The 18,549-nt window shown below is 35.1% G+C and overlaps 1 protein-coding gene across 3 annotated transcripts in view; it reads right to left on the bottom strand.

Annotated features, from left to right (window-relative positions):
- Window positions 1-18,549, bottom strand: part of TMEM161B (transmembrane protein 161B) — a 73,662-nt gene that overhangs the window by 16,520 nt on the left and 38,593 nt on the right. For all 3 annotated transcript variants that reach the window (XM_011944244.1, XM_011944245.1, XM_011944243.1), the window contains 3 exons: window positions 16,440-16,523; window positions 13,812-13,909; window positions 8,990-9,146 (listed from right to left, as the gene is read on the bottom strand). In XM_011944244.1, coding sequence (XP_011799634.1) covers window positions 8,990-9,146; window positions 13,812-13,909; window positions 16,440-16,523 — 339 coding nt within the window. The remainder of the gene's footprint in view (window positions 1-8,989; window positions 9,147-13,811; window positions 13,910-16,439; window positions 16,524-18,549) is intronic.

The following is an 18,549-nucleotide window of genomic DNA, read 5'->3' on the forward strand; positions in this document are numbered from 1 at the left end:
CTCCCGGGTTTACGCCATTCTCCTGCCTCAGCCTCCCGAGTAGCTGGGACTACAGGCGCCCGCCACCTCACCCGGCTAGTTTTTCGTATTTTTTAAATAGAGACGGGGTTTCACCCTGTTAGCCAGGATGGTCTCGATCTCCTGACCATGTGATCCGCCCGTCTCGGCCTCCCAAAGTGCGGGGATTACAGGCTTGAGCCACCGCGCCCGGCCCACCATAAGTAATTCTTAATAGCATTTTTCAAGGCTGAGGACAATGGAGCAATGCCTTCAAAATTATGAAGAAAAATACGGATAACCTAGAATTCTATAACCAACCAAATGCCAACAACAGAATAAGTATAAAATTAACTTTCAAAACTGCAAAGTCTAAAAATAGCTACCACACGCATGCTTTAGCAGAAAGCGCCACCAAAACATTTCAACAAATCAAGAAATAAAGACACTAAACTGTAATAGGAAAGCAAAGTCAAGGACAGGTAGTACAATTTCCTCAGGAGGTTTACCTTCAAGCTGAAGATAAGCTTCCAAATGATAAAAAGTTTCAATTTTTAGGTCTAAAATGGCAAATTTCTCTCAGATTTAGAATAACAACTTAAATAACATATACTTATAAAAGTACTATTATGGGCTGGGTCCGGTAGCTCACACCTGTAATCCTAGCACCTTGGGAGGTCGAGGTGAGCAAATTGCCTGAGCTCAGAAATTCATGACCAGCCTGGGCAATGTGGTGAAACACCGTCTCTACCAAAAATACAAAAAATTAGCCAGGTGTGGTGGCCTATAGTCCCAGCTACTCAGGAGGCTGAGGCACAAGACTCACTCGAACCCAGGAGGCTGAGGCTGCAATATGCCAAGATCACGACTTCAGGCCGGGTGCGGTGGCTCAATTTGGGAGGCCGAGACGGGTGGATCACAAGGTCAGGAGATCGAGACCATCCTGGCTAACAGGGTGAAACCCCGTCTCTACTAAAAAATACAAAAAAAAAAAACTAGCCGGACGAGGTGGCGGGCACCTGTAGTCCCAGCTACTCGGGAGGCTTAGGCAGGAGAATGGCGTAAACCCGAGAGGAGGAGCTTGCAGTGAGCTGAGATCGGTGAGATCGGGCCACTGCACTCACTATATGTAGCCTGGGTGACAGAGCCAGACTCTGTCTCAAAAAAAAAAACGACGGAGCGAGACTATCTCAAACAAACAAACAAAAAGTACCATTATGTTTCAACTTAGTTTATAAGCTGCTTTAAAGGCCCAATTCTCAAATTAAGAAAACACTGTCTATACGCCAACATCCCGAGATTGTTCAAAGATATTTTATCAATGCTCTTTTGAGAAGAAAAGAAATAGACCCATATTCCAGGAAGAAATATTTTGTTGCTACTACACAAATATGATAAATAGTATCCCAAAGAATAAATACAGAGATTTCTCAAAAAACTTTCACAAATTTATAATTATCTCTTCAAAACGGAACATATTTCCACTCAACTAAGTGAATTTTATGCAAACTGAGTTTTTCTGTTCTGTGAAAAAGATTCTACTGTTTTTCTGACCATTGCTACCAAATAAAATCCCTAATTTTTTTCTATTCAAATAATTAAATCTTCCACCTTTGTTTTTCCATAAGAAAAGGCAACTAAAATACTCAAAATACATTATACTTCACATTCTACATTGCAAAGAAACCTACAAACTATACCAAGAACTTATTACACATATACACTGAAAACTAAGTACATTAATCCTAATGACCTATTAAGTAAAAAAAGTCTTAAAAATAATATGATCGTATCTTCCAATGTTAAAAAAATTTTTTTAACAAAAATAATTTTAAACTAAAATATTTTTCATCCTTTCTTAGATATGCAGGTTCCATTACTTTAATTATAGAGAAAAAGAACCTAAAATTCCCTTAGATATACGCAAAAAAGTATCGTGCATGTTTAAAATGCCATTCCACAAAAAAAGCTTAGAGCCAGCCTCAACCTAACCAGACTGTGAAGAGAAATAATAGCCAAAAATTTCTGAAAACATAATATACAACCTTTACTTAAAATACAAAAGACAACTATCTTTTAGCTTCAGAAAAAAAAAAATCACTTTGCAGCTAAAAGAGCAAAGTCAGACTCAATTATAAATTAATAAATAGAAATAATGTCTTATTACCCCAAACTCCTATTTAATTCTAGGTTTTTGTCTTGAAATGTGAGTAATATGACAGCATTAATGTCACAAAAAAATCTCCATGTTCATACAACAAACAGGCTTTGATATAACATGCCATATACAAGTTTTCAACATAAAACAAGTACCTTGGCTCAGATTCAATAACTCTGAGTTTCATTCTTTTTCTCACTAGAACTGAAATCTTACAGTTTACTTCAGGATTAAATGTTTTGTTTTTCCTTATTAATCTAAAGCAGAACACTTTTGTAAATAAAAGAATACAGTAGCTTAGAGCTTTTGAAGGAATTTAGAAATGGTGACTAAGTTGTACTAGTTTGTTGTAGTTGTCTATTTCCCACAGCAAATAAATGCAACATCTGTAGACCTTTAATATACAAATCTACATACAGAACTGAATATTAAACCAGAAAACTTTAGAATTTATTTTAACTTGAACTAGTCACAGTTTTTAGCTTTGCATAAAATTTGTATGCCTGGAAACGAAAGAAAATTAAAATTTTAACATAGCCATGAAAACATACATAATAGGGTTTTGTACCTTAAACCTCCACATTGTAAAATACAAGCACTGTGGAAATGTGACTAATGATCCAGGCCTTTAACCAAATATAATAGGACTACTGAGAAGCTTTATCACTCTTTGTAGAATAGCTTTCTTCTCACTCAAATTCACATAATTGACTCAGTATTACTCTCTGTGCTACAGCTTATTTCTAAGAAAAGTTCTTGGGGAAAAAAAATCTATACATTGTAGAATATTTTCATTCTTTAAAGTTTTACTTCCACCGAAGGACCTCTGGCTTTGCAAGCCACATTTTTACCTTTTTACTTTTCATTTTTTCATAAGTGAAAATGATATGCTTCATATCCATAAAATCAGTACACATTTCTACAGTGACTCTAAGACTTCATGGGCCATCATACAGGAAAGACATTTACTAGAAATACTCCATCCTCATTGCAAGGGTTTCTTTACCTTTTTCCTTCCCCATAACATATAACTTGGCATAAATAGAAGGGGAACACACAGACTTGGTCAGAGAAAATGGTTAGAATTACAAATGAGAAAGAAAGTAGAGTAGAGCTGAGAATTAGTTTGGCTTTAGGAGTGAGATTCAAAGCAGCTCTGATGGCTGAGATGCCTGAACACCTCAGGTGAAGCAGAAAGCAGAGCTGATGACAAGAGAAGACTCAGTTCTAGGTTTCAGGGTTCAAGGTTTTAGTGTCAAATTTTAAAAAGTCATTCCTGTGCTTTTAGAACTTTTAAGATTCTGTAGAAAGCATAATTTGCTGTCCTATTTATGTCACATATAAGTGATTGGGGGAAAGAAAAAAAAATCATGGAAATTAAATAATTTTCTTCCTTAAAGTGAACTGATTTTTAAAGTTGTATATGTCTAATTTGGGGATCATTTTAATTTTGGGGACCATTTAATTTGGGGACCATTTTAACAAAGAACATTTCATCAGTAACAACTGCAGAGAATTTCTGAATTAACTGAGGTATGTATGACTATGGAATTAAGCAAAGCTATTGTCCTATGTAATCAATAGAGACATGTGTTTGACTAATAAGCAGGCACATACAATAAGAAAACAAAGAGAAGCCAGACAGGGGTTACTTCAGCTATATTCCAGCCTATCTAAAGATAAAAGATAGGCTGTAAACTTATTTCTCTCTGGCGTTAATCTGGATATCTGGAATTTAATTCTGGTCTCCTATATGCCTTTAAAGGTGGTAGATAACTTCATCACATGCTACAGGTTTGAACAACAACAAAAAAATCACATACCCAAGCATACACACAATTTTACTGCCTTCTTCCCCACCCTCTTTGTGGAGTATCAAAGCTGGCAGAAAGTAGCCTGGTCTGTAAGCTCTTCAGCACTTTCTGTCCTCTCTGGGATAGGGAGACAGCCAGCTACAGGATTCCTGCAGAGATGTTACTGTTTGATGCCTTTCACAAATGCATTACTTAAAACGAAGCAAAGTCAGTTCAGTGCTAAAGGCTGTGTGGGACCTTTGCTCCCGCATTATTAGGCGTTAGAGAGTAAAATGCAACATAAAATTTACTCACATAAACAATATGAATAGCTATTAAAAAGCATATTTTTCTAATTTATCTGGTAGGTATATATCAAGGGCTCAATCACATTAAAATAAAACTGCAAATCAAGTATATGCGTTCCCACATATGTGTTAGCCATGAAGAAAGTGAAGAAAAGAATATTCAATAATAAGCAATACTGGCAGGGAACAGAGACTCATACCTGTAATTCCAGTGTTTTGGGAGGCTGAGGCAGGAGGATGGCTTGAGGCCAGGAGTTTAAGACTAGCCTGGATAACATAGTGAGATCCCATCTCTATAAAAATCAAAAATTAGCTGGGTGCAACTGTAGTCCTAGCTACTTTGGAGGCTGAGGCAGGAGGATTACTTGAGCCCAGGAGCTCAAGGATACGGTGAGTTAGGACTGTGCAACTGCACCACAGCTTGGGCGATAGAGTGAGACCTTGTCTCTGGGGAAAAAAACAACAAAGGGCAGTATTTTGGAAAACATGAGAACTCACTGAAGTACAAAAAAAGTAACATGACATATAATCAGCTCGTGCTAATTATCATGGGAAAATATTTTTGATGTGTTTTATATGACTTGATGTCTAGGGATAGGTCTTTATTCTGATTGTTATTTTCACGTATTTAATACCACAGAATTAAACAGGAATATTTTATGAGCTTGAATTTAAAAACTGCTCTTAGATTTACTGCAACACTGGATATCTAAGGATGTTTCTCAACTGACACACATGATTAGTATTTCTACCCAGTATACTACATACTTTGTGGATATTGACTCTTAAGACTTTTTTCTGGCTCTTCTAGTCTAAATTATACCTAAATCAATCCAAAAGAGGCAACAGAAGGGTAGTACGCTAGTGATGAACTGTCAAATTATGTCACATATTTTAAATGGTATCCACTTAACAAGTGTAAAAGATAGTGCTACCGTCTCCGGTTAAATATTAAGATGTAAGACATGCATTTCCTCTGCTCATTATCACAATCTAACTCAGCAAGGCACATAAAAAAGTCAAAAACCTCAAGAATAGAGAATAGAAAAAGAGACAAAAATTAGTAAGTAAATAAATAAGAAATCAACAAAATTTTGGAAGATGTTAAGTGGATAGAGAAAAGCAATTAGGTTTCAGCTTTCTCTGCTATACTTGATCTGCAAGGGGAAGAACTCAGTAAAAAGAAAGCCAATTCGTTCATCAGGAACCTGGGAAAAGTACTGGAGATACGAGGTACCTTCAAACACAGGGTTGATGAATGGATAAAACAGGAAGATTAAAAGTCTGTACTGCAGTTATTAAGACTTCCCAGACCTAGCCAATTGTGATGGCACGTGCCTGTACTCTCAGTCACTCGGAGGGCTGGGGTGGGAGAAACATTTGAGCTCAGGAGTTAGAGGCTGCAGTGAACTATGATCACACCACTGCACTACAGACTGGGCAACAGAGCAAGACCATGTCTCTAAAAAACAAAAAAAAAAACCAGTCTTTAAGACAGATTAAGCAAATCAGTTACTTTTTATCTCTTCCTAAATCCCACCAAAATGATGGTAAAGGAATCTGGTTTTAAGGAACATGAATAAAGTAAGAGAAAAAGCAAAAAAATTGTGGAAACTAGAAAGCAGACTCAACAGAAAGAAGCAGCTCAATCTGACAGCCAAGAAGAAATTTGCCTTTTTACTGCCAGACTCCCCAAAAGGATAAGGAACTTGGTTAGATGACAAATACTTCTCTACGCTAGGGTGAAAGTGCTGGTTACTGAATGTGTGTATGGTGGTGGCGGCAGGGGGAGGGGGGGCGGTAATAATAGGAGGTATTAAAAATAAGTACTAATGAAATCAGTACTTTTTAAAAGTAACCAGTTCAATCTGCCCACATCTGAAGCAAGTATGGAGATTTATGCTTCCGAGAGGGTAAAAAGATAATCTCTGGCCTATCTAGATGATTCAGCAACTTACCTCACCATGTGCTCAGAGCTTCCATTCAGTTTTTTAGTGTCTCACACTTAATTACGGACAGGCAAACATCAGTCACTAGAGATCTCTAAGAGCCTTCAATGTGAAAGACAGCAACCAAACAAAAGCAACTCAGAGTAAAAAGATACTAGGCAGACAAAAGAAAAAAACCTTAACAAAATCTATCATTAATATCTTAAACAGACACAGGAAGATAATGTAACCATGAAACGAGCAGAATTCCATCAAAGGGGGTAGTGGAACAGAAGAAAAAGAGGTTGTGAAAATTAAAAATTATAGCAGAAATTCAAAATAATCAACTCAATAAAAAGAAAGTTAAGAACATGTCCCAGAAAAACAAATAATATAAAAATATAAACATAAACATATACATGCAAGAAAGAGGATGACATTCTTGGGAAACCAGTCTAGGAGATTAAATATCTGAATAATAAGCATTCCAGAAAGAGAGAAAATAAAGAAGAGAAAAATCACCAATAAAATAATTCGGATGAGAGTGGGTGTGTCTAGGGTGGTATGGCTGTAGACACGAATAAAATAATTCAAAACAATTTTCTAGAACTCAAGAACATGAGTTCACAGACTGGTAAAGTCCCAACATGGGATGAAAACAGACCCTAAATATGGCATATCATCATAAAATTTTAGCACACCAGGTGGCTAGCTAAAAAATGATGGTAATGATAACACAGAGGAAAAAAACAGAACTTATAAAAAAATCAGATTCCTGGGCGCAATAGATCACACCTGTAATCTCAGCACTCTGGAAGGCCAAGGCAGAAGAAGCCTTGAGGCCAGGAGTTGACACCAGCTTGGGCAAGCTGCAAAAAATAAAGAGAGATGTGATTGCACCACTGTACTCCAACCTAGGCAACACAGTGAGACCCTGTCTCAAAAGAAAAAGAAAATAAATCAGAAATTGGATTCGCAGCTCAGTTCTTAAGAGTAAGAATGGAACTTTAAAGACAAAAACATAATGCTTTCAAAATTATCAAGGGAATAATTTTCAGCATGGAATTACATTCTCAGCCAAAGGAAAAATTAATTTTTAGGGAAAATTTAAAATATTTTCAAAAGAGCAAGGTCACAAAAAATGTAGTATCCATGCAACCTTTTTGAAGATGATACTGAAGAATATGCTCCACCAAAATCAGAAAGTAAATCAAGTCGGAGGTAGACACAGAATATCTTTAAAAAGAACTCCAATTTGAGGGAGATGCAAAGAGAATCTCCAAGAAGATGATAATGAGTGATACCAGGGGAATAGGTGCACATCAGGTGGGAAGGTCAACCAATCTAGACTGGGGCTTATCTGAGGGCTCCAGGAGGAACTCTACTCAAGATGAAACTGACATATTACTTGATATTTCTGAATACATTAAGGCAACTAACTATTCATCTGTGAGTGGTGTTTACATGATCACGGCATAAACATGACATTACTATATGTGGAAGATGAATAGAAAATGATCAGTGGTTAACTGGCAGCCCAAAGATATATGCTTAATCCTTATTTCCAAAGTGAAATGGCAACAGTTAAGCTTAAAACTAAAATCAAAGAATAGCCTTGGAAGTACATGGAAATATAAAAGTAAGCATCAAACAGAGAAGAGCTAGAAGAAGTTGCCGCTGGAGAGATGGAAATAAAAAAAAAGCGGGGAACACATTTAATTTTAATAAAAATAAGAAAACAAAAATAGTAGTAAAAGACATGAGTTTTCAGATTTAAAGGGTAAATCTAGAACTTAGCACTATCAATGATAAAACGTCAGAAAACAGAAGAATAAAAAGAAAAAGCTTCCAGAGGGTGTATGTACTAGGCGAAGGATAGGTATATATGAAAAACAAAAGGACATCCAATTTCTCAAGAGACTTCAAGATTCTCCAGGCAAACCTATTTCTTTCTTAAAATTTTCTACTGAGCCAATCTATCTATCAAGTATGAGGGAAAAAATAAAGATAATTCCAGGCAAGCAAGATTTAAAAATAAAAATTTAGCACCCTTTCTAAGGACACCACAGGAGAATGTGCTCTGCAAAAAAAAAAAAAAAAGAATAAACCAAGGAAGAGGAAATCATGAGATCCAGAGACGGGTAGAGGGAATTTTTGGAAGAGAGTGAAGAAAGTCACAGGATATTAGTTATACTGAAGTTTAGAAAACTGAGGGCTCCAGGAGGATATTTCTATGGGGAAGAAAACAGAAATGAAGTATCTGAACTACTGAGGTTCTACCAATTCTGTGGAAGAGTTTATAGTTTCCACAATTACAAAAATAAAAAATTATTTACAGAAGGTAATAATACACTATAATGCCTGGCTGTAAATAATATTTTCATAGGTATAACATGGTAAAACTGAGTATAAATTTAATAAAATGTTATCTCTAACTATTTTGGGAGAATGAAAGAAGGGAAGAAAAGGGAAGAGGGAGAAAGGTGCAGTAATATATAAATAGTACCATTATCACATAATATTTAAACACAAGGAAGGAATTCCCAAAATAAATGCCTAAAAGGGGTGAACGTGGTTGTCTCTGTGACATTAGACTTGGATAAAAAGGAAAAGCAGGGCAGTGGCATTTTTCTTACATTTAGCTTTTTAAATTATTTAACTCTATTACTTTGAAAATATTTTCAATTACATAAAAAAGATTTCAATAAAGTTATCTAATGACATAAAATCTTTCTCAAATCAGAGATGAGGTCTAATGGTGTTATCTGCAAAATAAATTAATATTAATGATGTTTTGAAGGATACATTGCAAAAGACAAAACAAGCAGGCACCAGACTAAGCTGATATTCATTTCCTGTGTAGGCTTCATAAAATTGTAGTAGACTTCAGTTACTAGATATACAACTGTAGCAGCCACTGTGAAATCCACCAGCCACTGGTATTCTGGAAAGTAATGCAATGCTGGAAAAAAAAAAAAGTTTCCCTTAAATTTTCATAAATAACTTATGAGGACCTATTTATAATTAAAATATGCTAGACTTTATTTGTTCATTTGCAATGTAAGATTTACAAATATATGAATCTAAAAATGCAGGAAATAGACTGAGGATGTTAGCATCCAAAACTAAATTTTAATACCTCACAAATTAAAATAAACCTTAAAAGATTACCAAAGTTAAATTTAAGTTGTTGGTAAAGTATGATTGCAAATTTATTGGTATTAACTGATTAGCTATTTTTTACAGAAATTATAAGTGTTTTCTTTTAAATATCTAGCTATGATACCTTCACTTCAGAAAACAACTTAGTCTGGAACACAACAATTTAGTTATACTGTTCACTTCTGTGAAGTAAGAGTTAAACTTTATGTTACAATTATTGGCTGTACTAATTGTAAACTAGTAATTCTATGAAATACTACAGATTAAAATAATAAACAAGGCTGGACCCCAGCACTTTGGGAGGCCAAGGCAGGCGGATCACCTGAGGTCAGGAGTTCGAGACTAGCCTGGCCAACACGGCAAAACCCCGTTTTTACTAAGAATACAAAAATTAGCTGGGCGTTGTGGCAGGCGCCTGTAGTCCCAGCTACTTGGGAGGCCGAGGTAGAAGAGCTTGAACCTGGGAGGCGGAGGTTGCAGTGAGCTGAGTTCACGCCACGGCACTCCAACCTGAGTGACAGAGCAAGACTCTGTCTCAAGAAAAATAATGAACTAAATATACCTCTTATACCCTATTTTGTTCTGCAAGAAAAGTTTATAAAATGTCTGTTGATTTTCCACAAAACCATACCCCTTCAACAAACTATTCCATTCTTAAGAGTTTACATTGAAATTAACATTCTTTGAAAGTAAATATAATTCCATCACCCTTTGCATCTCAGTTGGCATAGGTATTCTGGTTTACTTCTACCAGAGTGTAGTCCAAAACATCAACATCATTTTTTAGAAGGCCTCCTAAAAATGTGGAAGTAAATCACGTACATAACCATCAATTCAGATGTTCTTATGGCACATAATAAAATGATCTGCATTGCTTTGGACAGTTTTTAGTGATAAAATATAATACAATTACACTTGAAGATACAACATTCTTATAGAAAAAGTATTTTGAAAATATCACATTCAGTAAGACCTATTAAAAGTAGCATCAAAACTAACCAAATTTTATACCATTTCTGTAAGATGATCATAACATTTTAATAATCCAAAATCCTTTTATGATTTTTACATTTGCATCAAGTTATTGTAACACTCTTAATCTGCTTCAATGTACTTTAACTTTTAGGTTAACTGCTTTAGGTTTTCTGAGAGTGCAGCGGTGTGATCATAGCTCACTGCAGCCTCAGCTTCTGGGGCTCAAACAATCTTCCCACATCAACTTTCCTAGTAGCTGAGACTACAGATGCACACCATCAAACTTGGCTAATTTTTAAATTTTTTGTACAGACATGATTTCACTATATTGCCCAGGCTGTTCTCAAACTCCTGGGCTCAAGCCATCCTCCCACCTCGGCCTCCAAAAGAGGTAGGATTACAGGCATGAGCCACTGCCCCCAGCCCTGCTTTAGGTCTTCTATTGTGATTGACCTACAGCTTCTGAACATAAGCCTGAAACATACTGATATGGTTACAGGATGCTTACCCTCAATCCTTTCCTCCTACTAAGAAAAAAAAAAATCACCCATACTGAGCTTTCTATCTGGAAGGTCAGGGAAGTGGATGGAAAGGACAGACCAAAATCCATTTAAGGTTTTCAGTTTTATTATCAATAATTTAAATAAGCATTCTAATTCTCCAAACCTACCCATACTCATAGGGACTTCCTCCATGGAACTCACTCATAGCAAACAGTGAAGTGACATTCAAAAGTTCTAATGTTCTTTACGAGGTTCTTATAATACATAGTTAATACAAATTAAGATAGACTTTTATGACAATTATTGGGACATCAATAATATATACATTCCATGAAAGTACAAATTATATATATTCTTGGCTATTTAACTCAAGTGTTACATTCTTTGTGTAATCAATAATACAATTATATATATGCCTTTTAATAAAATATTGAAGTCAAAAGAAGACAGAAAACCCTGTACTTTCACCTAAACACACATATACAACACGCATTCACAAATGACTACGAAAACTTACAAACATATATGAACATCTCCCTGCTATTTTGGTTAACTGGAAATGCTCTTGATATTACATGACCAGTTGATAAACGAGTATCATTTGTGACTAGTTCTCAAAATCCTAAAAGTGAAACCAAATACTCCATAAACTACATGCTAAAGCTACAATACCCTAAATTCAGTTGTTTTTTTTTTTTAAATTCATTAAAATGGGCTAGTTCTCATTGAGTGGCTGTACCACATTCAGTGTGTAACCCTGTCCAAGTTATTTAACCCTTCTTCCTAATGAGTTAAAAAAACAAAAAGAAAAACTGGTAACAGTTACCTACTTCAGAATTGTGAGGATGGGGTAATACAAGTAAAATATTGTAACAATGTCTGATACTCAACAATTTTAAGATCTTACTAAAGCTAGCTGACAAATTGTTCAATAAACACTATTTGTAAAAATGTCAAAATTACTAAAAATCAGGAAGAACGTTTATATATTATTGTATTTATACGTGTCTATGAACATTTTATACAAGTAAGCACATATAGGAGTAGTGAAATATATGTGACAACTACTAATCAAAAAGTCAAAGTGCCTTTAAATGTTTTAAATGTTGAATGTAAAATAGTTAAAAAGAAAAAAGAGGAAGACATAACCAGTCTTAAAAGTCTAAATGGCTCAGGCACGGTGGCTCACGCCTGTAATCCTAGCACTTTGGGAGGCTGAGGTGTACAGATCACAAGGTCAGGAGATCAAGACCATCCTGGCTAACATGGTGAAACCCCATCTCCACTAAAAAATACAAAAAAATTAGCTGGGTGTGGTGGCGGGCACCTGTAATCCCAGCTACTCGGGAGCTGAGGCAGGACAATGGCATAAACCTGGGAGGTGGAGCTTGCAGTGAGCCGAGATCGCGCCACTGCACTACAGCCATCCGTCTCAAAAAAAAAAAAAAAGCCTAAATGATATTAGACAAGTGATTTATATTGCTCTTCACTGATATTTTTTAGTTCTAGGACATGCTTTACATATACATACAACTTTTACAGATGTAATAATAAACTTTCACGTATTTCGAAGCCACCTTGTATCATAAAATAATCCTATTTGAGATGTTAGACCTCTTAAGATTTTTTGATGGTGGTATGATTTAACCCAAGAAGGGTCAAATTACATAATGACACCTTATTTGACATTATCAAAGTTATTTTTAAAAAACATGCATTTCATTTATCACATAAACCAGTGGTTCTCAAACCTAGTCAAAAATCAAAATCACTTGGAGCACTTTTAAAAATGCAAATTCCCAAAACCTACTCTACATTTACTGAATCTTCAAGGATGGGAGTAGAGACTCCATTTCAAAGAACTCATCAAGTGATTTTGATACATCCCAAAGTTTAAAAACCAGTGTTTTAAATTATATCACCATAGATGCCTTTTCCTTCTAGGATTCAAATAATTTCATATTAATATCATTTTAAACTAGAATCATTGTAGTCATTATATAATTACAATAATTGAGACACCACAGTTCTATAATTTATAGGAGGAAAACTAAATGACCTATTTGGAAATAACAAATGGATGAAAGTAAATCCTGAATAAGTAAATTTTTCTGATTTCCAATCCAGTTTATTATTCTAAAACCATTTTCCTTTCTAATATATGTGAGAATAAAACTGAATTACTCTAAATATGGGTAAATCAATAGAAATATAGTTGACCCTTGAACAATACAGTTTGAACTGCGCACATCTACTTATATGCAGATTCTCTTGCACCTCTGCCACCTCTGACCAGCAAGACCAACCCCTCCTCTTCCTTCTCCTCCTCAGCCTACTGAAAGTGAATATCATAGTGATGAAGACTTTTATGATGATCCACTTCCACTTAATAGGAAATATATTTTTTCTCCTTTATGATTTTCTTAATAACATTTTCTTTTCTCTAGCTTACTTTATTGTTATGATACAGTATATAATACATATAACACAAAAAATATGTGTTGATTTTTTATGTTATTGGTAAGTCTTCTGGTCAGGAGTAGGCTGTCAGTAATTAGGTTCATGAGTAGTAAAAAGTTATACTCGATTTTTCAACTGCATAAAAGTAGGCACCCCAGCCCCTGGGTTGCTCATGGCCAGACATTTCAAACGCAGTTTTGCAAGCCACATTAGAAAAGGGCAGGCTGAAACAAAGAGTAAAAGGAAGTCTAGAATTCTAGATAATAAAAATTGACTGTGATCTCAATCTAATAAACAGAAACTGCATAATAAACTTGTGTAAGTTAGCCTCTTCCGAAAATAGGAAAAATAATACAAGTTAGGTGGGAAAAAAAAGAAATTCAATTCAAATGAAGTCATTTGAGCATCTAAGTTCTTAGAAAGATTCCTTATTCTGTATAATGGACTTAATGATTAAAATGAAAGTACTTTCACTACCATAATATAAAACTGAGATTTATAAAACATTTTACCAAGATTTCCCTTACCTAAAGTATCCACTTCTGTAACTGATTTTGTTTCTAGATGAAGGTCAATATCCTTTGGAATGGTTAATGGCTTACTTTCAATGTGACCATTATATTTCCTATAAAAATCAGACAAGTGACACAAAAAACAAGTTACCTACACTGTTATCCAAGTGCTTGTTTCAAACTAATTACAAATGAAGTTTTAAATTTCACAGTGTAAAGGCAGAATTCCTAATATTTCATCAATAAGGAGGTAAAGTACTCAAAGGTAGTTTTAAAAAGGGTACTATAAAATTTGAATGTAAATTATCATGTGAATATACAGATTACCAGGGAAATAATTACCTAAATTAGTTACTGCAACAAAACTTTTTTTTCTAGCTTAGCATTTCACACCCTTTTCTCCTACTCTCTTTTTTCTTTAGGCACAAGAGTAAATGCAAATGAAGACAAAGTGCACTTCTCCTTGAAGTGACGTGTATAAACACACACACATACATACATATAAACAGACCCGGAACCATATGCAAATCAGAGTTGAAGAATTATATTAAGATTTATGTGTACGAGAAATTCAGAAACAAGACAGACTAATTTGCAATAGTTTTTACTAAAAATCACAGATGAAGGAAAACAAATTCTTCCGGCGTATCTGTATGATTTCCAAATTTAATTTTTAAAGACAAACATATAGAAAGTAATAAACTAAGGTTTCAATTTATTATTTTATGTATTTCTTTAGACACACAGTTGCCCAGGCTGGACTCAAAATTCCTGGGCTCAAACAATTTTCCTGCTTCAGCCTCTGGGTAGCTGGGACTACAGGTACACACCCCCATGGCCAGCTTCAACTAAGTTTTAATACTATTAATCTCAATACTGAAAAACAACTTTGCATTTATCCTTGAATAAAAAACTGGGAAGCCTCAGGAAAAAATAATTTCATGTCAATAAACCAAAAAATAATTCTTGTTACTAGGAACAAGACAGCAACGTTAATGTATCTTTTTGTAACTATAAGGCATGTTCAACCTATTAAAAATTACTTAGAACATAATTATTCATTACAAGGCACTATAATAAGGATTCAGGCCAGGTGCAGTGGCTCACACCTGTAATTCCAACACTTTGAGAGGCCAGGAAGATCGAGGCGGGAGGACTGCTTAATCTCAGGGAGACCAGCCTGGGTAACACTGGGAGACCTTGTGTCTACAAATTTTTTTTTTAAAAAAACTAGCTGGGTATGGTGTTGCATGCATCTGGTCCCAGCTACTTGGGAGGCTGAGGTGGGAAGATCATTTGAGCCTAGGAGGTTGAAGCCACAATAAGCCAGAATTGTGCCACTGCACTTTGGCCTGAGTGACAGAGTGAGACTCTTTCTACATAATTAAATTTTACAAATGCTGAACATGGTAGCTATAAATAGGTGGAAGTGGAATAGTTAAAAAGAAACAGAAACTAAAAACTAACCTGGATTCAAATCCTGGTTATCAGTACGTAACCTTACTAGTTATGTGAACTTGGGCAACTCATTTAACATCTCTGATCAATAGCTTCTCATTAATAAAGAGTAAATTAAATTATTAGCTAACACTCTTGGTTGTTTTGTGGATTAAGTAGAACTGTGTATAAAAGTGCTCTGGAAACTATAATGTTAGGCAGGACTATTTTATTAAAGAACTTAAGTACTGGACTAAAGAGAAGGAAGGTTTACTATTAATATTCCAATGAGCTTCCAGGTATATTTGTAATGATAAGTGAAAAAGGATGGTCGTAAGATGAAAAAAGACAGTCTTTTCAAATTTCCAATTTCATGCCAAATAATCATTAATGTTTAATTATTTTTTAGCTTCTATAAATGTATTAGGCTAGGTTAGCATTTTTATGATATATATGAGAAACATGGTAATAATTTGTTGTCAATCAATCACGGTTTCAGAGTCACAGGGGACCTAAGACGTCCTCTTGGATCCCCAGTTGAGAAAACTACGGTCCATTCAGAGAGGTAATTAACATGCACTTTCTCTAAGAATTCTATTTAAATAGAGATATAAAATTTTAAAGCTGGAAGGATTATTCAAAACATTGTTTTGTTTACTCTTTCCATCTCACAGATGAGGCTACTACGGTCTGTTCTGTGAGGTTTATTAGTAGGCAGTTCTCTTCATAAACTGTAAACATGAAAAGAACATTCAACAGCTGATGGCACCTACACGGTTATATTGTCCATCCCTTTTAATTTTAAAATGAGGAAACTGAGGCCAAGAGCAGGTTAATTTCCCCAATGTCATAATACACAGTAGCAGCAAAAACTGGAAAATAACCCAAACCAACTGACATCTTTAATGAGTTGTAGGATAAAGACATGGGTTATAAGTCTCTCCCCAATCAACCCCAACTACATTTTCTTTAGTATGATGGCTATATTGTTTTCATGATTTAAACAAAGAATAAACTTAACCATTCTTGAGTAAAATAATCACTATTTTGTGTCTATATATTACTACAGATTAGATTTTCATTGGTTTTGATCTCAAATTTATCAACTACTTACAATAATTGGTACGTTTCTTTACTCAAAGCATAAAATATATTTATATAAATTGTGTTAAATATTTAACACTTTACAAGCTCAATATAACTTACCTATCTTTTTTGCTTTTCCCTTTTTGCTGTTTCCCTGCAAGAATTCTTAATTCTTCTTCTGTAGGATGTTGATACCACCTCAAACTAAGCAAAAAAAGATCCTTTTAAATAAAGTGCTTAAAATCACCAGAATTATTCTTTATCCTATAAATATTTATTAAGTTTCGTATTTGTGAAGACACTGTCGAGAAGTATCAGGTGAAAACTGTAATCTGAAACAAATACTACCTCTTAAACTTTAAAAGGGTTTAGATAAACATCCAGCAGATACTTACCAACCACTTACTAGATGCCAGGTCCAGCAATGCCATTTGTATTTATATTTCTTACAAATGACAAGGTATTAACACATATTAAGATTATACAAGCTTATTATTAAAAGTAAATGAAGTCTGTAGCCAAGTGGGCAGGAGCACACTAATTCTCTACTAATCCCTCATTTGAAGGAACTGAGAATTATCTTAAAAAGAGAGTTGTTTGAATGAACTCTCATGTTTACAGGTAGTCTTTCCTTTCTTTCGCTTTTTTAATTTAGTTCGAGAATTTTCAAACTTTACGTGTAGAATAATTAGAGAAAATCATTGTATTACAAAACACTTTACTTTTAGCTATATCTAACCTTCCTCAGGTAAGGATCCAACAACTGGTTGTATTCCTCTCTACCACAGTCAAAATACTTTAATCTGAAGTGAATACTCAAGATCCAAACTAAACAGTTATTCCCTCCCAAGCACCAAGTGGCTCATCCTGAATTTCATGGCTTGCCTAGTCGTCCTAACTATCTACCAATCACTTAAATTTGATATTTATATCTTATTTTCAATGTGCCCTCTCAACATGTTATTATTAATTCTGTTCCTCATCTCTTAAAATTCTAAACTCTGCCCTACTGCAGAGACCTTACTTCAGTGTATCTTCCTCTGAATATCTGACTACTGCAAAATTCTCTCACTGGTATCCTCCTTGCCTTCCTGTGGACATATTACTCATCAAATCCATCTGAGCTTACCTCTAGTTATTGTTTTCTTGTTTTTTCACCTTATAGAAAGGTGGACCACCTTTACTTATTTTTCTATAATACAAATCTTACCAAGATCCATGTCTGTTTAAATCACTTCCAAGGCTCCCCACAGAGAAAAGCAATGAATAAGGCAGCTAGGCAAAAACTTTGACAAAGGTCCTATTATTATAGAGGAAGAAATGCATCTAGTATGCTAGAACCCCCAATTCTTCAATTACAAAAATCTAGAATTTTTAAATTTGAAATTTCCCAATTGCTGTTACCCCCCCACCCCCCCAAATAGAGATAGGGGCTCACTTGGTTGCCCAGAGCAGTCGCAAACTCCCTGCTTCAAAGGATCCTCCCTCCTCAGCTTTCCAAAATGCTGGGATTACAAACATTAGTTATGGCACACCGTCTCTTTGATTTGCTGTTTTAAGAACACTGCAGGCCAGGCATAGTGGCTCATACTGGTAATTCCAGAACTTTAGAAGGCTGCAGGATTGTCTGAAGCCAGGAGTTTGAGACCAACCTGGGCAACACAGTGAGACCCTACCTCTATAAAACACTAAAAAATGAGCCTGGCCTGGTGGCATGCACCTGTGGTCGGGGGAGAGGATGAGGTAGGAGGACTGCTTGAGCCTGAGAGGTCAAGGCTGCAATGAGCCATCATTGTGCCCCTGCACTCCACTCTGGGCAACAAAGTAAGACCCTATCTCAAACAAAAACAAAAACAAAAACAAAACAAAAAAAACCCAGCAACTGTAGAATTGGCAATCTGAGTACTGACTGAATTTCTGATGACACTAAAAAATTATTTAAAAAGTTTAGGTATGATGATGAGATTGTGGTAATTTTTAAAAACTCATTATTTTTGACACATACACTGAAATGTAAGGTGGGGTAAGTACAGATGAAAAGTTTGGCCACAGCTATTAACTGTGATGAGTACACAGGAATTCATCATTCTATCTACTCCTTGTATACTTGAAAATTTCCATTAAAACATATATTACAAGGTCCACATCTGTATGGGAGTCATGCATTATCTCTTGCTTCTATAGCCTTTCATGATCTGACCGATGTCTACTTTTCCAGGTTCACCTTCAA

Source organism: Colobus angolensis, unplaced genomic scaffold, assembly GCF_000951035.1.
Source record: "Colobus angolensis palliatus isolate OR3802 unplaced genomic scaffold, Cang.pa_1.0 Scaffold23, whole genome shotgun sequence".
In the NCBI taxonomy this organism is placed as follows: Eukaryota; Metazoa; Chordata; class Mammalia; order Primates; family Cercopithecidae; genus Colobus; species Colobus angolensis.